This window comes from Lonchura striata, chromosome 15 (assembly GCF_046129695.1).
Source record: "Lonchura striata isolate bLonStr1 chromosome 15, bLonStr1.mat, whole genome shotgun sequence".
NCBI classification, from domain to species: Eukaryota; Metazoa; Chordata; class Aves; order Passeriformes; family Estrildidae; genus Lonchura; species Lonchura striata.
Genome location: NC_134617.1, coordinates 16,964,701 through 16,988,762, shown reverse-complemented (window position 1 = coordinate 16,988,762; position 24,062 = coordinate 16,964,701). Strand labels below are relative to the sequence as shown.

Here is a 24,062-nt window from a genome sequence, read left to right as displayed (position 1 = left end):
CGGCCTCTCGGCACAGCTCCGCAGGGCCGCCCCGCGCTGACCCCTCAGCCCGTCACGGACGGAACGTTCATCAACACACACCGCTCGGCAGCGCCCAGCCCCTGCCCGTGCCCTCACCCAGCCCACAGGGCCCATGAGCACGCCTGCTGAAGCCTGCAGACAACGTCCGCTGCCGTCCGCTCATCCAGGCACGGGCGGCTCCATTGCGGGAGGCAAGCACGTGCGGCACACACAGCTTTCCTTAATGAACCCGCACTGATTATTCCTCATCACACACGGGGCCATCTCTGTCCCCTCTGCTGTAAACTGTCTTGAGTGCCACAACAAAAACCATCTTTTCCTCCCCACTAATACTTGAGTTGGCAGGACAAAACAGCTGCAAACACAGTTACTATTTCAGAGTAAGAGATGGGGAAAAGGAGACGGCTACATTCATGCACCTCCCTGCGAGGCTGGGCTGCTGGAAGCACAGTGGCTAAGTGCAGCTCAATCTGTTTTGTAAGGTTAAGCCCAAGCACAAGGTGCCTGACAGTGAAGTCCCACTGCTGCTGCAGTCACAGGACTTGGGGCACCTCATGAGAGCAGCACTGACCATACCAGAAGAGCCCAACCTCACCTGACACCAGAAACCTCCTTTTTGCTTGTGAATGAAGCACAAGTTCCAGAAAGTCACAGCTGCCTGGCTGTTCCCTCTGCAGCTGTCACAGGCAGGAAAGTGCTCATGTTCTCCATCAAAGGCCAGGAGACCAGGAACTCCATGTTGGATACTTTTCTGCTTTTATTTAAAAAAAAATCCAGAACGGATCCAGTAACAGTTTTATTATCAAGGAAATTATTTTACCATAAGCAGAGAACAGACACAGGATGGAGCAGAAGGCTTAGACAAGCAAAGTACTGAACTTCCACGCTGCCTCTTTTCTAAGAAATTATGTTACAGCTGAGTTTGAAGTAGCCCCTTTCCTTCAGAACAAAGGTACCAGCCTAGCTCAGGGCTAAATGGTCTCCAGCAATGTCCCCAGTCTTGCCCCTCCTGCTCCCAGCCCTCCACCTGCTCCCAGCTCCTCAGACCCACAAGGAGGAGCCATGCAGGCCTTATTCTCCTCCCCCTTCCCAGAGAGCTTCCATCTCCACCCTCCAATTTCATGACATGGTTTCCAAGCTTGGATCTCAGATTTACTACACCATTGTGTCAAGTATTAAATGATTAGCCAGTCCCCAGGTGCTCAGGGAACACACCAGGGCCAGACTCGTAACTTTGTCTGGCATGAATTAACTTTCATCAAGTGACAATTTATCTAGCAGACACATCACTAAGTTTATACATTGAAGAATTTTATATATAGAATACTGCAAAAACACAGTAAGTCTGAATTCTGCCCCTTGCTGCTCAGGAAGGTCCCTTCTCTCCCAAGCATCAAGAAAATCGACCTCTTCATCGTTCTCTCATCAAGGCAAGACAGAGACTCCTTATTGCTTCTCTTCCTTCTGATCTCCTGGACTTCCAGAACCCTCTCGCTCTGAGGCCATCTGTGAACAAACAAGTTTATCACTTCTGGTAACACAAACTGCTTCTTCTGGCCATTTTTCCCTGGCTGGCTGCTCAGGTCAGCTCCAGCCTGGAGAACCTTCCCTTCAGTGCAATGAGCAGTGTCCACTGAGAAGGGAAATCCTCATCTCTGCCTGAGCTCTGAAAGGGAGAGAGCAATCTTCCCTTCCCAGGGGATGTAACAGGCTGACACTGCAGCACTCAAGGCTTGGTTTGACCTCAGGAAAGCAGCTGTCCCCAGTAAGGAGAGCTCAGCACCAAGGTCACCTGGGCACCCTGCCATTGCCATGCTGGGGCACCTCCCTGCACAGGCAAGCACACCCTGGCCAGGTGCCAGTGGGTGCAAGGGCCTTCCACTGGGAAGGAGGTGGAGAAGAAAATCCCCAAGGCCTTTACTGTGGCTTTAGGCAGACCGAACAGGAATTGTCTTTTACAATCACCCTGAAGAAAGTTCAGGAGTTATCTTACTCCTTCAGGCACTGCATGCACTGAGGGGAAAGCCCACTCCTTACTCTTCTGAATGCTCCTTACTAGGAGTTTCCCCCCTTTCCAGGGAATGCAGTACAGTAACAGAACACCAAGCCTGGAGGCATGGCCGGGATTGCAGGCTTTCAACTCTCCCTGACAATCCACAGCTGCTCCTTCAGCCAGTGTCACTCAGAGGGAGCTGCACAGAGGCTCAGCACCACCTCCCACCCAAGAGTTCTGCGGGTTCTGAAAGTGAACTGGCCATGCACCTACCTTCTTGTATGCCATTTCAAAGAGTTTCAGGGAAGCCTGCTGCAGGCTGGTTGCTGCCTGCCTGATGTTCTCTCCTGTTTCACTATCTTTACGAGCCAGAAGTTCTCTCATTTTAGCAATTTCTTCCTTTAATTTGTTGCACTGCAAAAAAGACACAAAGGTGAAGTGCTGCACTTGGTTCGTTGTTAATCTCCATGCTGTCATTTCACCACCTGCTGGCCCCCTGCTGGCCACCTTTCGTGCCAGAAGCCATCAAGTGAAGCCTCAGAGTGTGCAGGGCCTAGCACTGTGCCCAGCTCCCAGTGGGCACCTGTCCACTTCACTAACAGTGTCCCAGTTGGCATTAATGGGGCCTTGTTTGCTGTCTGGGCAGAGGTGCCAAGAACAGAGCTCTGCAGGGCCTGACCACTGGCCAAGGCTGTGCTCTGTGCCTGGCACAGCTCACCTGGCACAGCCACGCCAGGGCAGGGGACAGCAAGCTGGTTTCTGTGTATACTGCTGGGGAGCTGCTGAGCAAGGCTGCTCCTGCCCTGGTCAGTCCCTGTGCTGCCCGTGGAGCAGGAGCTCAGAGCAAACCAGCAGGGCAGGCTCAGCCCTGCCCAGAGCCATCTGTCAGTCCCTGCACAGGCTGGCACTGCCTGCTTCCCCGGCAGGCTGGAGGGCTCCTGGGCACAGCTGTGCCAGCAGGGATCGCAGACATGGGCACAGCTCTGCAGCACACCACGGGATGAGGACATGGAGTGACAGCCACCATCAGCACTAGCCAGCACCGGCTGCCCCCACCTCCCCAGGGGAGTCACAGAGAACAGTCCCTGCAGGGAACAGGGATTGAGGCTCCATGCTCCTGTGAGAGCAAACTCTCTCAATTCCAAACAAAGAGACAGCCATTATCATGGGGTCCCAGAATGGTTTGTGTGGGAAGGGACTTTAAAGATCATCTCATTCCACCCCCCCGCCATGGTCACTCAACCAAGTTGCTCCAAGCCCTGTCCAGCCTGGCCTTGGACACTGCCAGGGATCCAGGAGCAGCCACAGCTTCTCTGGGCACCCTGGGCCAGGGCCTGCCCACCCTCCCAGGAATGGATTCCCTCCCAATATCCCACCTATCCCTGCTCTCTGGCAGTTTAAAACCACTGCCCCTTGTCCTGTCCCCATCTGCTGGCAGAGAAACAGCCTTTAACTGACAGGAGGCTATTAACAGCAAACTCCAATTGTGCTCCCTCAGACACCTCAGAGCCCCCAGGAGCCCTTTAATTCTGCTTCCCAGAGTTGTTAAATTGTAATTGGGCACACTCCTCTAAACTTGGCTTTTGAAATTCACAGTGCACTGCCTTTGAGTGGTGTGAAAAGCACTCTTGGATATTAAATACCCATTTCATTTCTAAGAGAGAAAAACTGGAGTTAAGTGGGCACTGATTTTTGTTGCCCCCAGGTTCTTGGGTACTGTGCATGCACTGCCAGGAGAGCACAGCAGCTCTGCCCTGTCCCTCTGCTAACAAGAGCAGACACTGTCCACAATCTCCAGCCTTGGAGCAAACCTCTCCTCTGACAAGACAGCCACAGCACAGTCCTTATCACTGCACTGCAAGGCCACACCAAGGACACAGTTCTGTCAGAAACCTCTCATCAGCACTTCCCAGGCGCTCAGAGCCTCAGTGACACCAACCTGGCATTTTGCAATAGGTTATTTGCCAGCACCCAAACCCTGCTCCCCTAAGGATGATTGTCCATCCTCCCCTCAGCCACACTCACCTCTCCCAGTGAGTGCCACAGCCAGAGGTGCAGGGCTGTGCCACCTTCACCCAGCATGGAAACACAGCCAGAGCTGCAGCCACTGGCCAGAGCCAGCTGGGAGGTCAGTGGGAATGCGAGCAATGATTTTGTGAGAAATTTCATGTGCTGTAGCACTCTAGGGTCAGGAACCACCTACCTCATCTGCTGGCAGCTGATCCTTGAACTCTTCCATCTTGGACTCCGTGTCGTGGATGATGCCCTCGGCCATGTTCACGGCCTCCACGCGTTCCTGGGGTAGAGAGCTCATCAGGGCTGCTGCCCACACCACTGGTGACACAAGTGGTGGCATTGCATGCCCCAAACTGCCAAGTTCCCCTCAAGTTCCCACCCAAGGTCCTTCTTAATGGCACGAGGGCAAGAAGAAATGCAAGCAAACCATTTCTAGGTGCGCCATGGCCCCACAGGGCGCTGTGCCAGCCAGCCCTCAGGCTTTCACTCACAGTCACTCCCCAGAACTACAAGTGAGCAATGCATCACCGTTGCTGGCACACGGGAAAGGACAGACGCCTCAGGGACAGCACAGCACACTCTGGTCCATGGGAAAGCAGATGAGCTTTTAGAGAACATCCTGAAGCTTCTTCAGCAACAGGGGCACCAGAGACAACTCAAATGCTGGGTGGTTTTACTCATGGTCCCTTATTACAAAAACTCCCATTTATGCATTCCTGATGCTTTTTTGGCAATAAAAGCAGAAGCAGAAAAGTGTAACGAGGCAGATTTTGAAAGCTCCAGTTATCACCTTGCTCTGTGAGCTCACTGGACAGGGGTGAGTTCCACTTGAGGATAACAACAGAGAGGAACTTATCCAGCAATTTAAGATTCAAAGTAAGGCAGCAGAACAGTTTTCAGTGCAGCCTCTTTAGATGCCAGACCTTCCCCTACACTCCACAGCAATGATGAGGTTATTTGAACAGTGGGACTCTCAGAGCGAGGTCTTTGAAAGTTCTCCAGCTAACCTATAAATGTCCTGAGGCCAGGCAGAGCTGCTTCCTGGGGGTTTATTCCATGCCTTCTCTCCTTCAGTACTCTTCTGATCCCTTCCCTACTGGGGGCAAGACTTACAGCACTGCCTGGACACCTGAGACAGGCTCCTGCAGACTGAAGGACACAAAGTGCATCAATTCCATGTGCCAGTTTCAGCAATCACTGAACACATGTTGGTGCCACATCCCAGAGTCAGCCTCTGATATGTCTGCTTAAAAATCAATGCTCTATATTTAGTTGCATAATTCATTAGTACTACCCTCATTAAACCATGTAGTTCCAACCATTAATCCTGTGTGTATTACAGGTTCAGTCACTCCTCCATGGCAAGTGCTATCTCTCCTCAACAAGACCAGTGAGGATTTCCATCACCTCCTTCTGGCCTCACTTGCACTGAGGCCAGCACTGCTCACATGGACACAGCATTCCAGGTGCCAAATGCACAACCAAGGGTGACAGTGGAGAGCAGCAATGACAGAAGCCCTCCCCAGAGCTGCAAAGCTGTTCGCCATGAGCAGCGGGCAGGTGGGTTTGCTCACTGCTGCCTCCACATCCCAGGAATTCCTCAGGGAGCAGAGAAGTGCAGTCACAGAGGGCAAGGTACCTAGCCTCAAAACCCAAATGCCTCGGCAAACACCTTTGTGCAACCCTGGAGTGTCACCTGAGTGTAAGGGAAGGAGCAGACTTGGTAAGAGCTCAGAGAGCAGAGCCCTGGGCCCCAGGGGTGGGCACAGCCCAGAGCAGAGTGGTGAAAGCAGCAGGTCCTGTCAGCCCATTACCTTTCTCCGCCTGTCCTCCTCCGCATATTTCTCTGCGTTCTTCACCATATTCTCAATTTCATCCTTGCTGAGGCCACCAGAGGACTGGATAACAACTGCAGCAGAGAAGAATGTGAATAAAGGATCTACTCTCACCTTTGAGGAAAGAATTATTCCCCAGCCTAACGGCAGCAGCCTCACTCACACTCTGCAGCCACAGAGGCCCTGTGGGCAAGACAAAGACTGTGACTCTTTAAAGAGCCACTGATACTGCTGGCAGGTGAAAGCCTCATCTCCTGGATCTGCAACTCCCCAGCTCCACCATACATTCCCCACCTGCTGGTCTGCAAGTCACTCTGGCCAGTCCTCACTTAATCCTCCTAGACAGTGAGGGTGCACCAAAACCCTCAAACCAAAGGAGCATCCCAGATTAGAACCACAGAACTAAAAAAAAAAATCAAAACTAAAACCCCTCAAAGAAACAAGCAAACCCTCCAGCAAAAGCCCAACCAACAAAAAAAAAAAAAAAAAAAAAAAAAAAAAAAAAAAAAAAAAAAAAAAATCCAAAGAGAAGGAATGGTTTCACCAAAGATTCCCTTCCCTGTTGGAAAACAGCCCAGGCTTGGTGGCAGGGTAAGACAACATTCCCCACCCAGCTCCTCACATTGCCCTTAATAAGGAATGGAACGTGATTCTATGGGCAGGCTCTTACACGTCCCCTCCTTGGTAATTTCCTTCTATTAGTGTCAAAAAGAACATTCTAGATTCAGGCTTTACTGCAAGAATTAGTCTAATTTCATTGAAAGAGAACCAATATGCAGGATAACTCAATTCCCACAAAAATGCATGCTACTATCACCATTTAAAGGAACTTTTCTATGGAATATTTTTGTCAATGGTACAGAACCCTGAACAAAGACACACACACAGAGGTTTCCTTTGGATACATATGTGGGATGAGCAATTCAGCTTTGTAATTGGGACCACATCTACCTACAGGTAGGCAGCTAAAAGTAATTCTGGTTGCCTGTCATCAGGAGCCTTTTACTCAGCAGTAGAAGGCTGCCACACATTTAAGACCTTCAAGGAAATCAAAGAAACAAGCAGGGTGGTTTTGGTGCCAACCTGTTGCCAAAGCACCAAGCAGTGTGATTAAAAGCAACATACACCTTCCAGTTGTGTAGAGTTAATACTTCTGCTAACTGGAGCATATCATTGCTCACGGGGTCTCTCCAAGTAACAGCTGAAGGGCAGTACAGAGGCTTCCAGTTACAAGGAAGAAGAGAGTTTTATCTTCTATCAGGGGAATCTGTAAATGCTTAAAATTAACCTCCTGAAACTACCACAGAACTTTAGAAACTGTCAACTATGTCATTAATTACCCCAGTACACAGGGCCTGACATTTCACTCTATCACAGACCAGAACACACTGGTCTATACAACTTGAACTCCCTAAGCCTCCCACCAGCTGGTGACATTTCCAGACTAAACAGAAGAAAACGGACAAGGTGGTTACAGGGAAAACCTGGTGCTTCAAAATACCCCAGTCTCTAGACCTTTAGAACGTAGTAACTACAAACAAACAGGGTCTCAGCACAGGGCTGTCTACTCAGTAGTACACGACACACCCTGAAGTCAGAGATCCTCCTGATTTGATTCTCCCTTAAAAGCTGCCACCTTCATGCAGCCAGGCTCACAGACAGCAATCCCTGTGTGTTCCTGAAGAAACAGCACTCCCACACAGCTCAAGGACAATTCATACACAGTGCTGCATTCCAAACTCCAACTTCTGTCCCCTCAGGGTAACACAGGGCACACATGACTGCCCCAACACCTTGGTGACAGAGCACAGCCCACCAACACCAGTGACCCCCCAGTGAGCCACCCTGTGTGCCCAACACCTGGGCACTGGGACACAGCTGATCCATGCAGGAAACCCAGGAAACAGATGCACTCTGCTCACGTGTTGCTGCAATTATTCCAGATAGCAACACCAAGGCAGGACTCTCACACAGGGCAAAACCACTTGGAATGTGGCGAAACCCTGCCAGTGAGAGCTGCCTTGACATTGGCATAGGCAGGTGCTTCATCTCTGCCTAACATGCAAAAAGAGCATCCACTGGCAGCAGGTTACTGGAGAGGGCAAAGGCTGTGTGCCTACAGAAGCTTTGCTGCCCTACAACAAACCCACAGCTCAGTTCTCACTTATCCCTTTGCCCACCCTCCTTTCCAGGGCAGACACAGGCTCAGATGACTTCAGCTTCATCTGTGCTGCACTGGCAACAGTCTGAAGAGTGGGGGTGACCCAAGCATGGAGCCACACTCTCCATTCCCACCCTGGACTGTGGGACACCATCCAGGCAGCACTGGAGCACACTCCATTCCCCCTGGAGTAGCGTCACCCTCAGCACCCCCTGCCCAAATCCCTGCCAGGCCCAGGGCACTCACTCTGCTGCTCCCGCCCGGTGCCCTTGTCCTTGGCTGACACGTGCACGATGCCGTTGGCGTCGATGTCGAAGGTGACCTCTATCTGGGGCACTCCCCGCGGCGCTGGAGGGATCCCGACCTGAGCAAGGAAAAGGCATCAGCTCCCACAGGGACAGAGCTCAGGGGACAAGGGCTGGGCACATCACCCTGGGGATCTGATGCTGAATGAACCACTAACCAGCCCTCAGAGCTGAGTCCTCTAAGTGCCTGTTGGCACCATGCTGTGCACTGAAACCTGGTTTCTGCCCTGGAAAAGTGCACAGAAATCACAAGAGGACCCCCAGGTTTGGTTTCAGGGTGGTTCAGGTTCTGCTTTATTGCTACACAATAGCATTCCATAGCTCTGGCAGGATGCTCTACTTCCTCAGTTCTGGACGTGGATTTCACTGGTCACCTCTGGGAAACCATTTTAAGACAGTAAGAGGCAGCACAGCTTCCTTCAGAAGTACAGAAGGGCAACATCCTTCCCTTCTGCAGGGCTTTTCCTAGGAAGTCCACACAAACTTGAAGAGTTTAATCTGCCAAACTTTACCAGTACTAATCAAATCCATTTTGTTCAGGGAGCTGGTTGGGCAGCCCCCCTCTGCTCCCAGCAATCCTAGAACACATCTGTGCCCCAGGGAGCAGGGTGTGGGCTCAGTTCACAAAGTCTCCACACAATTCTTCAGAATGATGTGTTGACAGTTTAACATCATGGCACACACACTGCAATCCCACAAACACACATCCTGGGGTACCTTGGCTCACACCAACTCTGCTCCCAGAGTCTCACTAGGCTAAAATGGGCATCCCTGGGGACTGCAGGTATCCTGGAGATGTCTCAGCTCCCACCTTGGCTACACTAGAGGAGAGGCCAGCATTCAGATTATCTGCTGATACTGCACAGGCTTTTTTATACCCAGAGAGCCCTTCCTGGTGAACCAGGCCCAGCCCGAGTGCCACATTGAGAGTGCTCAGAAACTCTGAGTTCCATCTTCAATGCCAGTTGGTCCTCAGCCACAGAAAGGCTGTCCCATGGCCAGGCTGTGCCTCTGGAGGCTGCTTTTGTACTAAAAAGGGGTCAAATGTCTTCTGTAAGATGACTTCCCCTCAACACTGCCTTCAGGGGGCAGCTGAAATGGAGAAGGCTCTGGATGTCTCCAAGAAGGTCAAGTCTAACGTCAAGAATAGAGAAGCCAACGTACCAATGTGAACTGGCCAAGCAGTTTGTTGTCACTGGCCATCTCTCTCTCTCCCTGGCACACTTTGATCTCCACTTGTGTTTGCCCATCAGCAGCTGTAGAAAACACCTATGGAAAAGGAAGTTACTGTATAGCTAATCAGAACACAAACATCTGCAGTTACAAGCTGACTGAACAAGGAATAAAAAGAAGCTGCTTGGAAGGAAAAATCATTAAATGCTTGTTGCTCCTCTGACGAAACTCCAGGGCATCAAGGCTTGCAAGAGCCAAGCCACTGTTGTTTTGTCCTGTATGCACCTGGGGACACAAAAACTGGCCATCCATGGCAGGAGCAGGTTCCAGGGCAGCCACCACACCCCAGAAAAATCTCCCCTGAAGCAGCAGGCTCCAGCCCACACCCCAGGCAGCTCAGGTGCTATCAGAGAGAGCACACAGCAGCAGGCCCAGACAGAGCCAAGGGAAGGAAGGGATCACACCCAAGGCACCAGGACATTACAATGCAGAGAAAAGATAACCCTTTCCCAGGCACTCAGCCAAGCAAGGGCTCTCCCATGGGCGTGGTGCTCAGTCTCAGAAGGGCTCCACACAATCCTTCTTCAGAATGATGTGTTGACAACTGACATCATGGCACACGCACTGCAACAACCCTCACCAGGCCACAAACCCCTGGCCTATCTTGTCACCCTTAACTGCCCTCCTCTCTTGGGCACAGCAATAACCAGAAATACTCAGTGGCTGACATTAAACCTGATTTCTCCACTGCTTCTCTTGTCAGCTGAGGCAAAACCATCTACTGTAATGCTCTGGGTGGCCTTTCCCAAGTTGTCTGACAGCACCAGCGAAGTCCCACCCATTCATAGTCAACTCTTACCTGACTCTTCTTGGTGGGGATGGTGGTATTCCTGTTGATGAGCTTTGTGAAGACACCTCCCAGAGTCTCAATGCCCAGGGAGAGGGGAGTTACATCCAGCAGCAGCACATCTGTCACATCACCAGCCAACACTCCACCTTGGATAGCTGCTCCAATGGCCACAGCCTCGTCAGGATTGACTGCTTTGCTTGGAGCACGGCCAAACAATTCCTGCACAGTCTGCTGCACCTGAGTGGAGACACAACACAGCTCATCCACGGGAGAACCACCATGGCCACAGCAGCCTTGGCTCAGCTCTGTGTCCTTATACTGCTGCTGTGATGGAAGCCTGAGACAGAGACATTGAGCCTCAGCTCTGTGCCTGCTCCCTCAGTGCCCACCCTCCTGCACAGCACTGAATGCCCTCATTCCAGCCCAGACAGCCCCTTCTCCAGAGGCTCTGTGTGTGCCAGCTGCAAGGCAGCACCTTCAGTGCCTTCACACAGCCCAGCCACATTCCAAGGGGATCCTTTTCAGGCTTATCTGGGAGTCAAGGACTGCTCCCTGGGAGCTGTGCAAGCCAACACTGAGCAGGACAGAATTGCCAAGGTCAGAACAGCTGTGGAAGAGCATAGGGAAGGGAAAAGATCCAGCAGCACGGTTCATGTTTTTTGTGTGCAGTAAAGGGAAAAAAAAGGGAGTTGTGTAAAGAACAGTATTTTCCAACCCTTTATTTCATGGGCTGTTTTAGCAGGGGAGATGTGCTTTGTCAGCACTCTGAGCTCTGCTGTCAGCTCTGCCCTGCTCAGCCCATTCTCCAGGACTGTGCTCATGATCCCAACAGATTTCATGCTGAAGCATCCAGACAGGAATGCATGGAGGGTCTGCCCCAGAGCACAGCTCAGAATTGCTGTCGTCTGCTCTACAAGGGAAGGCTGTGGGGTGGGGCCTTCTCTCTGAGTAGAGGTGCTGGGCACACCAGCCCAAGTGAGTGGGATGTGCCTGGAAAATTTCTGGAAGCAAATACTCAGCTGTGTACTGCAGCCAGGAGACACCTGCCCAGAGTGCTCATTACAGAGGAGGACTCTATGTGTGAACATGTAATTAAATGCAAGTCTTTTCCTCCAGAGGTGTATTTCACAGTACAAAGCAATACTTGTAACCACCCACAGTCCACCTCCCAGAGTACTAGCCATGAGAGCACTCCACAAGTGCCACATTCCCTCCTAACAGGGAGAAGAGAGCAGAACAAGGTACCCAAAAGAAGGCTTGGCTGTGTACAACACACTGGCACCAATTTCAGAGGCAGAGCTGTAACTACAGGCACTCAGGAAAGCATTCTGTCAGCTCAAAGCTACACATGCTGGGGGTTATGAGGGGAAGAAGGAAAAATGAAAATCAATATTTAAGTTCTGTCTTCCACCCCTGAAGGACATAGTATTTCAGGAAAAGATTTTGTGTTTGTCATCACTTTATACATAGGTAATCACACCACTCTTCCCTTATCCAGCTGGACAACAAGGACTTTGGGAACATACAGCAGTTACTCCACCTGAGCTTTGGCCACAACAGGAGCTTCTGTTTATCTTGCTGCTCTGGCTCCCCTGCCTGGCTGACCTTCTGCTCACACCAGTATCACCTCCAGCCACCAGGGTCATTAACACAAGCAGGAAAAGCTCTCCACCAAACCCCAAATCAACCCCAAGCAGGACCATGTACACACCTACTGTCCTAGAGAGAACCTGCAAATCACAAAGCAACAAATAGTCCAAGCCTGAGTGGTCCCTCTGGAGGGAGATTTTGGTGCTCTCTGCAGGAAAGGCCAAGCTGTACCCTTGGAGGGAGCAGTGAACATCCCTGCTCAGCTCTGGAATGGAGGAGCAGCAGCAGGCATGGCTGGAACAGGAACAGTAAATCACCTGCAGGCAACACTAATCTGCACAACTGTGCATGTCAGCACAGCAGGCTTTAAAGTTACCTGCTGAGCTTATCTCCACAGAACGTAAGGGCCAGGCTTTACATAAGGAGTTTCTGCAAGCGCCAGCTAAATGGGCCTGCCAACACCAGGTAGCTCCGATTACACACAACCAGCAGGTACCAGAGGGGTTCTTCATAGCTGCAAGTGCTGGAAATCCCTTGGAAGGCACAGATTGCTGACAAGTGGCTGTCACTGAAATGCACCTTTACCATACCGAGTCCCCAAGAAGAGGAAATTCCCTGTACTTCACAGCAATGCTGCTTGTGTCCAGTGCACACCAGAATGTCAGGCTGCAGCTGGACTTTCACCTCCCAGCACATCCACCGTGACTCTGCACAGTGCAACTCGGCTCCAGCCCCCAGGTCCCAGCTGAGCTAAGCAAACAGAACAAGAGGCCCTGGGCACTGCTGCCATGGGACCCTCAGCACTGAGTTTGCCCTCAGCACTCCCAGCTCCTCTGTCCCAATCCCCCAAACAGCAAGCACAGGGCAGCTGTGCCAGCCCCGCCTCAACAGGCCCTGAGCCCATACCTTTGGCATTCTGGTCATGCCACCAACGAGGATGACTTCCCCAATGTCACTCTTGCTGACTTCCGCATCCTGCATGGCTTTCTGGCAGGGGGCCACTGTCCTCTTGATCAGGTCAGCCACAATGCCCTCGAACTGCGCCCGACTCAGCTTCATGTTCAAGTGCTTTGGTCCAGAGGCATCCATGGTCAGGTAGGGCAGGTTGATGTCGGTCTGTGGCATGGAAACAGGCTCAGGGAAAACCAGGAATGGGCTTTACAGCAGCTTACAGTATCTGCGTGGCTGTTCACCCTCCAGCCCAGTTTAAGTGGCAGCAGGTACACCTTTATGTTTGACATTTCAGAAATAAGACAATTCATTTGTTCCATACCTCATGGTTACAACTGTTAAACCCCAGTTTTAATACTGTGTTGCTTCAAGGTCTTTCACTGTTGAGCAAAATAATTTGTCACAGCCAGGAAGTAAGAGCAGTAACACTGGATGAGACAACCTTAATGCTGCTCCTTCAGCACAACACAGAAGAAAGCCCATCTGCAGAGTTCCAAAGATTCTGCCAAGTGACTGGTACTCCACATGAGGTAAATTCCTTGAAGGTATTTCCTTCCCTCCTGGCTGCTCTCTAAATGCCAACAGCTCATGTTCAACAGCCATTCTGCTGCAATTTATATTTATATTATATTATTATACTATTAGTTATTATTTATATTTAACACAAAGTTAAATTAGAGCAAGGAACCATATTCCCCATTTTAATGGCTGCTTGTCACACGGCTGGATTTTTAAAGTAAACCTTATACTGAAATCATCTGATTCAAGTGCTGAGTCATGCTGATGTCCAAAGACACTACAATCCAAAGCAATTAAAACATTAGTGCTTCATCTCTAGAGATTTTTACACAAGAATTAAAACCAAGCTGCTGACTAGAAGTGTGCGCTCACTTTATACACAGCATGGTCAGAAGTATTAGGGGAAAATGGGACCAAAAGCAAGTTGTTTTCACTTCACTGTTAAAGACTTAAAGAATTCAGTCTTTCCTGATATGAACAAACTACATTTGCCAGCTGTTGAGCTCATAAAACAGAGCTTGCTATGTCTCTGGCAGAACCATGCAGCCATTGTGACTGCTCTCAGCTCCTTGCTATGAGCTCCCCGCTGGCCAGCAAAAGACCACCATCAGATAAAACTGAAGATGCTTATTCAGAAGTTAGAACTTGGCAGACTCCCCATTTCAATTACTACATAATTGACCTTAATTTCACTTAACCAGGACTATTACACTCCCAACTTGCTGCTTCTTCAGTAATGAATAAAAGACATGCTTGACTGCATTAATATACCAAGTTGATGGAAAAAAGGAGGGAGGGTCACTGCTGCCCATTGTCCCACCAACTTGTCTATAGGCAAGTAAGTCAAGATTCTGTATAGGAATTACTACACAAATGAGCTGTTTCAGTGGAATGAGTAGCACCAAGGTTTTGGAACTGCCTGCACAGAGCTGTAAGTCGTCCCAGTAACTCAGCAGCACTAGCTAAATTCCCTGATGCCCATCACACTTCTGAAGTACAGAACAGGTTGGATAGGTCACATTCTACAAAATCAGAAGGTGTAGTGCCAGAAAAAGGGCAAAAACCAGCACCCAACAACTCAGCTTCCAGCACCTCTCTGTCATCTGTCTGAAAGCCCACCCTGCTGAGTGACCTCTGTGCCAGTGATGCCACTGGGTTACACAGAAGAAAAAACAGTGTCAGAGAGCTTAATAAACAACACCTGTGCAGAACTCAGTGTCTCCTACTGCTGTAGTGCATGCTCAGGATCCAGGCACATACCTGTACAGATGATGAAAGCTCACACTTGGCTTTCTCTGATGCTTCTCTCACCCTCTGAAGAGCCATGTTGTCTTTAGTCAGGTCAACTCCCGTCTGAGTGACAAAAACATGGTTAACAGACTCTCAGCACCTGCTCAGGAGCCACATCGCTGCACTTCACCTTCTCAGAGCTCTTGACTGAAAAGCTATTTTTAGAGCAGACTGCCATGTGCACTGTGCTGCTCTCTCCCTGCTGCTAGGGGTAGTCAGCATTTCCAGTCTGCCAGCCCTCTCTGCTCTGCAAGTGATCATACAGTGAATTACAGACTGAACCTTGGAAAGGCTGCTGCAGCACAGAATAAGACAGGACTGAATTAGCAAAGGAATTGGGATTACATGGCCATTTCCTCCCAGCAACCCTTGTTTGTCTCTATCCTGTCACATTCAATTGCACCACATAAGTTTACTTTTAAAAGTCAGCAGACTGTGTATAGGACAGTCCTGCTACACCAGAGTGAAAATGGCAGAAGTTCTGCTATTCTCTGCCTTCCAGGAAAGGAATAATCCACTTCAAGAAAAGAAGTGGAAGAAGTGGCAGCCAGGCTAAAGAATGACTAACCCTCTTAAATTCCAGCAGCACCAGAGGTGACAAGTCCTAAGAATTTAAGAGAATGCTCATTCTTCTAAAGAAGTTAGGCTGAAAAGCAGTAAGACAGGACTGTGCTCTCAAGAAACATCTTACCTCTCTCTTGAACTCTTTCACAATATACTGTAGCAAAGCCTGGTCAAAGTCCTCTCCACCCAAGAAAGTGTCACCGTTGGTGGACTTCACCTCAAAGACCCCCTTCTGGATTTCCAACACAGAGATATCAAAAGTGCCACCACCCAGGTCATAGACTGCGATGCTGCAGGGAGAAGCAGGACAACATTACTTTCTCAACAAAGGCGAGTGGCTCAGAACTCCCTCTCCTCAAGAGATGATGTGCAGAATGCACACTGGTGCCCACGCAAGTTCAAAGCCTCTCTAAAGACAGCAGTGAACAATCTCAAAATGTCGATACACCCTGAGCACTCAGAGTCCATGTGGGGGACCCTGGAAAATGTGCTGCACAAAGCCTGACCTTGCCAATTTTTTCAGAGAGGGCAGTTCCTGCCTCTCCAAAATCATACATTCTCAAATTTAATGAACACCAGAACTATTATGAAATGTTTTTTTCCCCAAATGTTTTAAATATAATGAGACTTTCCCAGCATTATCACTACCTCAGAAATACAGAACATCTAACAAAAGCCTGCACTTCTGTAACCACCCCTGACAGCAACAGAGGACTGAATTGAGGCAGGGGAGCTGCAAGCCATGGACAGCTGGCACAGCTCAGCACAGCCCCTGTGCTGCCCATCAGCACATCTAGTGACAGCCTGTCACCCAGCTGGCCTCAGCCACACCCACCACTGCCACCAGCAGGTAAGGAAATTAAATTGACACTCAGGTTGGATAATTAAGTTGTAGCTGCAAGTTATGAACTCTCTTTAACAAGGTTGGTTGGCACAGAGCAGAGGTGACATTACAGAGCTCTCACTCACAGCTGAGTCCACCTTGGCCGAAATCCAAGTAGTGCTCTAAAACCCAGCAAGCAGAGGAGGCAAATCCCAGCAGGTTTATTTCAGAGGGTTGGTGTTATGCACTTACACTTTGTCTTCAGACTTGTCTAGCCCATAGGCAAGTGCAGCTGCTGTGGGCTCATTAATCACCCTCAGGACGTTCAAGCCAGCAATCTGTCCAGCGTCTTTGGTAGCCTGAGGAGGAATGAGGAGAGTGCTAACTGACGAGAGAAACTGAATGCAATTTATGAGCCTCAACATCTCCCAGCTTGATGAGTACCTGTCTCTGAGAATCGTTGAAGTACGCAGGGACTGTGATCACGGCATTCTTTGCTGCATGTCCCAGGTAATTTTCTGGAAGAAAAAGGAGACAAAACAGAAGTTTTCCTTGTAAAAACACCAAGTTATCACTCAAAGAATCACAGAATGTGTGGGAAGGGACCTTAAAGCCCATCCCATTCCACACCCTGCTAGGGACACCTACCAGCCTGGCCTTGGACACTCCCAAGGATCCAGGGTCAGCCACAGCTTCTCTGGGCACCCTGGGCCAGGGCCTGCCCACCCTCAGAGGAAGATATTCCTCTTACTGTCTAACCTGAACTCACTCTCTTAATTTGAATCTACTGCCCCCTGTCCCATCACTACATGCTTTTGTAAGTAGTCTCTCTCCAGTAGTACCTAGTTTGAAATTATTTCTCCCAACCAATAAAAGCCCTTTCACAAAACACTGAATAGTTTGTAGATTTCTGGCAGCATAGCAATGCAACTCTGCAATTCCATCAGTGACTGGATGCCACTGTAATGAATTATCTGAGCGCTTGGCTTTTTATTGCATGAGACTGAAGCTGTAGTCCGTTTTACTGCATGTGATGCACTAAAAGTGACTCATTTTCATCCCATTTATAGAATCTGTTCTTGCTAACACTTAGCACAAGCAATGTACATATACCAACTTTATAAGTGTTTGAGACACCAAGTCAGAAAAATATATATTGCATCCTATTTTAAGGTCTCAAATTAAAAGAAGTCACCAAATGCACATTGAAATCTACTAAAAAGTACAAATGTGCACAAGGCAGAGTGGATGCACAGACAGGACTCATGGCTATGCAGCAGTCCTGCACAGAGCTTACACACTGCACTGCTCTCTGCTGCCTGCAGAGCCACTGCTGAGGCCATGCAGCACCCAGGCCAAAAGCCAACACCCCTCCAGGAAGTGGATCCCTGCTGAAGGCAGATCAAAGTCAGATGACCTCTAGATGCTCACACACCACATACTTGTATTTTACTACTGGTGGACCTCTAACAAGTGCCCAGGACCTAATACAATAAATTGATGAAGCTTCAGTCCTGCTCTCCTCACACTCAATGGACACAGTGTTTAACAAGCAAGGGTGCAGAAGGCACTACTGACTGTTCCCTCTCTGTACTACGCTCAGGCTCCCCAGAAACCACTTAAGGAATTGAGAAAGAGGATTATTTCCCCAGGCCAATAGGTATTTTACCCTAGTGAAGATTTAATGTCACCACTGGCTAATTAGCTACTAGGGCCCAACAATGGGGTCCTTGAACACTCCCTCTCTCCCTGTGTGTCACATACCCAGCAGCTGAATAGGAACAAAGCCACCCCAAGCCTGGCTGCCCCAGCCTGCACTCAGCAGCAGCCAGGGATGCACATAGATGGCAGCTTCTGGAAATGGAACACCCCCTTCTGAGTGTGAATTCAATTAAAATCAGAATCAAATCAATCAGCAACCAATTCTGATATAGTATCTTTTAAGTAAAGCACTGATATTTTGCCAAAGATCCAAGACTGAGGCAGATACTGATCTTCCTTAAGGCTTCCTAGGAGCCCACCGTTTCCTTCCCCCATCCACAGCCGTCCTCTTCCAAGAGAGAGGGTTTGGTACCAAGAAAGCAGTGTTATGGCTGCAGCACTTCCACATACACAGCACAGAAACAGCAAAGAGCAAGCTGTACTAACCTGCAGTCTCCTTCATCTTCATGAGGACAAAGGCACCAATCTGGCTGGGAGAATACAGCTTCCCATGAGCCTCCACCCAGGCGTCCCCGTTGGAGGCACGGACAATCTTAAATGGCACGTTCTTACTGAAAACCACAAAACTCACACTCAGTTTCTGCAGCAGCACAAACCCCGTACCACCAGTATCAGCAGATGAACACGTGTAGCTCTAAACAAAGACGACTGAACTCACCAGAGCCCCAGATCCAGAGTACCAGAGGTACCAATTAGAGATTGCTGCTGCCAATGCTTACACAATACAAATAATGTGCATATACCACCTTTATAAGTGAGACAAGTCAGAAATATATGCATTACACCCTATTTAAGGTCTCAAAGAAAGAGAATTAAGTCATCAAATGCACAGGCAGGACTCATGCTTATGTACCAGCTCCGGAGAGAGCTTACACACTGCATTGTTCTCTGCTGCTTTAATCAGACACCTCATCTAATCACAGGCCTGAGGTAAGATCACACAGCTTTGATTGCAAATACCCTCAAGAATTAGAAAACTCTGCACTGCAAGCACCATCAAGCCTTTTTTCTTCTTCTCTGGAAGCCTTAATGTGATCAGCAGTGAGCACAGCTAAATACAGCCTGGCCCTCAGACAAAAGCACTGCAACCTCGAGAGCTGAGGGCACAACTTCCCCCAGAGCAGGGCTGTGCTCGGAAGCAGAGCAGGTCATGCTACCCCCATGGTGTTTGCTGCCCCGGTGCTGGCAGTGGCACTGTCCCCTCACTCACATGTCCTTCTTCACTTCAGCATCGTCGAAGCGGCGGCCGATGAGGCGCTTGGTGGCGTAGAAGGTGTTGTGGGGGTTGGTGACCGCCTGGCGCTTGGCTGGCATCCCCACCAGGCGCTCACCCTCAGCCGTGAACGCCACCACCGACGGCGTGGTCCGGGCACCCTCCGCGTTCTCCAGCACCTGGGCACAAAGGCAAGTGTGACAGACACACGCTCACCTCAGGGCCACACTGGGGACACCCCACGTCTAACACTCCTGTTTTACTCACTTTTGCTTGCTTCCCTTCCATAACAGCCACGCAGGAGTTGGTGGTACCCAGGTCAATCCCAATAACAGCACCTTTGATTGCTTCTGAGCTGGACAGCACATCACAGGAAAGCAAAATTACCATTAAAGAAAAACAATTAATTGCAAAAATATGTCCAATCCCAAAGACAGGACAAAGGGATTTTCCACTCACGTTGATGCAAATCCAGGCTGTATCCTGACCTAAGGTGTTCTCTGACTTACACTGAAATTTAGGCTTGTGCCTCTGTTCTGAACTGGATGACTTACAGGTAGATTTTGCTTGTTAAAATAAGCATATAAGAATATTATTCTTCCCCAGAATATCTTTATTTCATATATATATATCTTCTCAACAACCCTTGAGAGTTTGGTATAAAGAAGTCATAACTAATTTTGTCCCTACAGACAGGAGTTGTTTTCAGTTACTTTTGATCACAGAATCCCAGACTGGTTTGGCTTGGAAGGGACCCTGAAGCTCATCCAGTGCCACCCTCTGCCATTGGTAAGGACACCTTCCACTATCCCACAGTGCTCCAAGCCCCAGTATTCAACCTGGCCTTGGACATTTCAAGGGATCCAGGGGCAGCCAGAGCTGCTCTGGGCAACCCTGGTGTTCAAACTTGTTTGAAAACATTAATCTGGAATGAAAACACAAATAAACTGCATTCCTTTATTTATCATGGCTTAGCATGGGGAGAAGAACCCACAGTGATAAATCACTTGGCTATGCAGGGTGCTCTGAGCCAGAGCCAAAGAAAACCACCTTCCTGATCCTCAGGAGCAACAGGTGAATTTAGCCTTGAAAATGGGAATGGTTCTCATACAAGACAAATTTGAACCCCTTCCTCCTGTCTGAGAAGAGGGTATTACCCCCTCTGAAGCTCAGAGAATCCTTGAACCACAGCTCTGCTTACAGACAAAGGCACATTCTGGGATGGAGAAGGCATTCTGCAGCAGAGCAGGACTGTTTATTTCCAGGAATGTCACCTCTGTGCCCAAGCTGCCAGGGGCTCTAACTCCAGTTCCAATAACAAAGCAGTGAGCTTGGAACATTCAGCTGTACCAGACAGACCCAGCTTTCCCAACACAAACAGATTTCCCAGCCTATGGCCTGAATCAGCATCAAACAAACATCTCAGTAAGTCACACAACTGACTGCTCCCTTCTCCTGTTATCCTGCAACAAGGAAAACGAGTGATTCAAATGCACATTTGAAATTAATTTTAACTGCGGGGGAATGGATCCAGCATCATCCATACCATGTCAGTGTAAAACACTTTGTCCCAACAGTGTTTGGATTACTTTCTGGTTGGTTTTAATCAAACAAAGCTCAGCAACCCACATTTTGTGGGCACTGCTAGTGGGGGAAGCAGCAGGGAACAGCAATTCTCAAAGTTCCCCAGGAGTGAAACAAGATATTAAAAAACAGCCTTAGAGATGTTACCTGGAAAACTGGAGGAGGTTCCAGTTTTATTCTGCTGGTTTGGCTCTGTTACCCAATCCCTAGCTCTAGTAATCAGTTCTGGTATCAGGAAGAGAGTAAATATAAACACCAATAGCCAAACATGACCACCCCAAGGAGCACTTACGCATATTTCCTGCTGGATGCTGCTCTGAGAACATTTTGGCTGAGTCCATTCCAAAATGTCTGTGAAACAGAGACATTCAAATGAGAATTTATTTTAAAACATCAAGAGATCTTCAAACCAAGGCTTTTACAGGCAGACAATGTCAAAAGCAACACTGTCCTACTACAATGTACCCTCTTTAAACACTTAACTGCAAAGGAATTAATAACTTGAGCAAGACTCAGACTGACATAAACAGCCCCCGAAATATTGCACTAATTATCTGCCACAACCCGAATTTCTATGACCAGAACCGAGGTATTTCCCTCATTATAATAGAATCTGTGAGCATGCTACCAGGCAAAAGACCTCTCAGTAAATCAACACTGAGCCCTCAGCACTCCACAAGAGCAGCAGATAAACATTAACCCCATTTCTCAAAGCTTTGTGCCTGGTCAGCAACCAAAGCCCCACTGCCTCCCCCTGAGGAACCTGCAGCTGAGATTTTGCTGCACAGCTCCAGCTACACCCCAGCTTGGCCGCCTCTCTGCACGTGCAAAGCAGCATCCTGGGGAACTCGGGAAGCATCAGCCCTCTTTCTGATTAAGAACGAACTTGGAAAATTATATTTTCATGTGAACGGAAACGAGCCTCGGCTACTTTACTGATATTTAAAGACGTACAGCCAGGGGCAGTGCACGGATGGCTCAGGCTTTGACAGAGCAGAGCCATCAGGGCCAGCACAGCGCAGGCGATCTGCGCTCTCCGCTTGTCCCTAAATCGCCCCCACGTGCCCTGCCCGCCCGCTGAGGAACCGAGCGACCTTACCACAAACCTCCGTAACGCAGAACAGACTCCAACACCGGTAACACAGCTTCCTCTACACCCCCCCGGCCCGCATCGCCCCGCAGCCACATGAGCCCGCTCTTAATAAAACTGCGCACTGAGGAGCCGCGGCCGGGCCCGGATTCGCCGGCAGGCAGGGCCCTTCGCTGCTGCCGCAGCCGCGGTGCGCCCCCCGGCCCGTGCCCCGAGCGCTCTCCCGGCCCGTGCCCAGCCCGCGCTGCGCTCTCCCGGCCCGTGCCCAGCCCGCGCTGCGCTCTCCCGGCCCGTGCCCAGCCCGCGCTGCGCTCTCCCGGCCCGTGCCCAGCCCGTGCTGCGCTCTCCCGGCCCGTGCCCAGCCCGCGCTGCGCTCTCCCGGCCCGTGCCCAGCCCGCGGTGCTCTCCCGGCCCGTGCCCAGCCCGCGGTGCGCTCTCCCGGCCCGTGCCCCGGCCCCTCACGGCGCTGACCTGCGCGGGGCGCGCGGGCGGCGCGGGCGCGGCGCGCGGCAGCAGCAGGGGCAGGCGGCTCGCGCTCAGCATGGCGGCGGCGGAGGACGGGCGCGCGGGGCCGCGGCTCTTCTGGAAACCTCCACCCACGTGGGCCGCGGGGGGGCCGAGACGCGCCGCAGGACCGCCGCCGGGGGCTGACCCAAATAATGCCTGATCCCACCGCTCGCTTTCGGCGCGCCGCTCGGACTCCGGCACCGGCGGCGCAGCTCCACGGTGGCTTCCCGACACAGAAAGACAGTTCGCTGTACAGGCCGCCGCGGGCCGAGGCGGGACACGGGCAAAGGAGCGGCGCGGTGCACACCGGCGTGGCTGTGGCAGCCCGGGTCCTGTGGCAGCCGCGCACTCAAGGTCGGACAGGATAAAGCGCACGGCGATTGCAGCGGCCTTGCGTCAGGCCCGTGCTGCGCGTGCGCAGCCCGCCGCATGCGCGGAGGGCCGGGGCCGTGCCGCCCCTTGCCGCGCATGCGTGTTTCAGCGGCGGGCTCCGCAGCGCCGCGCGGCTCCCCGAGCCCTGCGAGCCGCGCTCCCAGCGCCCGGAGCGGCACAAAACCCATACGTGAGCTCAAAGAAACACTCGTGCGGCACAAAACCCATGCGTGAGCTCAAAGAAACGCCCATGCGGCTCGAAACCCATGCGTGAGCTCAAAGAAACACCCGTGCGGCACAAAACCCATGCGTGAGCTCAAAGAAACACCCGTGCGGCTCAAAACTCATACATGATCCTCCCCAGAGGAGAAACAGGACTTTAAATCAAACCAAGTAGCTGGCCAGTGCACCGTGTGACATCGCAGCCCGGCTCACACCCGCGTCACCCCCCGTGCTGTCACAGCCCCCCCACCTCAGGGGCGGCAGCGCCGGCTCAGCCCTGAGGGTGCTCATGGCCCGCAAAGGCCCGGAAGCCAAAATGGGAGCCCAGCCCGTGGCAGTGAAGGTTCCCGGGAGCAAGGGACACATCAGCAAGAGGCCTGGGGCCACCAGTGCCCCCCGTGGCTCCCAGGACGCTGTGGCGCAGCCAGCTGGGAACAGCCTCTGCTCTGGCCTCACAAGATCCTGCAGACACAACCGGAGCTGCAGCTCCCCATGTCCAGGGAGCTCTCCCAGCCTGGCTGCCAGCTGCAGCTCCTTATGCTGTCACTCATATTCCCGATGCAGAATGCCCCTTCAGCACCCTTGGAGCTCGTTTCAGACGCTGGAAGGCACTGGGGGGTCTCCCCACAATAGAGACTCCCTCTCTTCTCCGGGCACAGCAGATCCAACTCTCTCAACCTGTCCGCACAGGAGAGCTGCTCCCCTTAGCAACCTGGTGGCCTCTGCAGCAACACTTCTGTGAACTGATGTTGGGGACACCGGCACTCTAATCTCTGCTCCAGGTGTGGCCCTGCCTAAGCAGGTTCATTCTGCAGGGTCAGAATCCATGTGGGGCCGGTCAGTCCCAGCTGCTGTGACTGGGCAGGATCAGTGCTCCCACAGGATCACCAGAGTATTTCCCATGGCTCACAACTGTGGATGTGGCAGTCTGGCCAGAGAGTGAGAAAACTAGACAGGTGTCACACTGCAACACGAAATAACTCACAGAAGCAGGCTAGATGTAAAAGGAAAGAAAACCCAAAAAAGCAAACTTTATTTTCTGACTCCAGTATATATACAATAGCAAAAATGACAGTGGATTGGAGGGTGAAACTGCCACCTCTCCAACCACACTGGTCAAACCAACAGTCTTATCAATTCTCTCCACCCACAAAGAAGAATGCAAAACAATCCGTATTTACATGAACATGCATGAGAAAATTCTGTTGAAATATACTTTTAAAGCTATCAAAAGTACAGGGCGACAGGTTTTTCCAGAATC

The 24,062-nt window shown here is 50.8% G+C and overlaps 1 protein-coding gene and 2 non-coding genes across 3 annotated transcripts; all 3 read right to left on the bottom strand.

Annotated features, from left to right (window-relative positions):
* Positions 1-754: 754 nt before the first annotated feature.
* HSPA9 (heat shock protein family A (Hsp70) member 9) lies at positions 755-22,591 on the bottom strand. Its single transcript, XM_021544868.3, has 17 exons — positions 22,172-22,591; positions 20,903-20,961; positions 19,294-19,381; positions 19,024-19,205; positions 18,240-18,364; positions 16,536-16,609; positions 16,344-16,450; positions 15,396-15,558; positions 14,675-14,767; positions 12,851-13,060; positions 10,364-10,591; positions 9,496-9,600; positions 8,273-8,390; positions 5,845-5,939; positions 4,218-4,310; positions 2,288-2,428; positions 755-1,527 (listed from the first exon to the last, which is right to left on the bottom strand). The coding sequence occupies exons 1-17, from the start codon at positions 22,241-22,243 to the stop codon at positions 1,468-1,470; spliced, it is 2,013 nt and encodes a 670-aa protein (XP_021400543.1). The 5' UTR covers positions 22,244-22,591; the 3' UTR covers positions 755-1,467.
* On the bottom strand, positions 8,943-9,011 carry LOC116184144 (small nucleolar RNA SNORD63). Its single transcript, XR_004148886.1, has one exon. It is a non-coding gene; the product is annotated as a small nucleolar RNA SNORD63 (small nucleolar RNA).
* LOC116184143 (small nucleolar RNA SNORD63) lies at positions 10,052-10,123 on the bottom strand. Its single transcript, XR_004148885.1, has one exon. It is a non-coding gene; the product is annotated as a small nucleolar RNA SNORD63 (small nucleolar RNA).
* Positions 22,592-24,062: the final 1,471 nt, after the last annotated feature.

What these genes read in the sequence shown, in the direction of transcription:
- HSPA9 (XM_021544868.3), bottom strand. Translation starts at nt 22,243, where the DNA reads ATGCTGAGCGCGAGCCGCCTGCCCCTGCTGCTGCCGCGCGCCGCGCCC. An exon ending in GCATCCAGCAGGAAATATGC is followed by an intron (nt 19,382 to 20,902) that starts GTAAGTGCTCCT and finishes TGTGCTGTCCAG; the next exon opens with CTCAGAAGCAATCAAAGGTG. An exon ending in TGCTTGGCCAGTTCACATTG is followed by an intron (nt 8,391 to 9,495) that starts GTACGTTGGCTT and finishes TTCCTTGCTCAG; the next exon opens with GTCGGGATCCCTCCAGCGCC.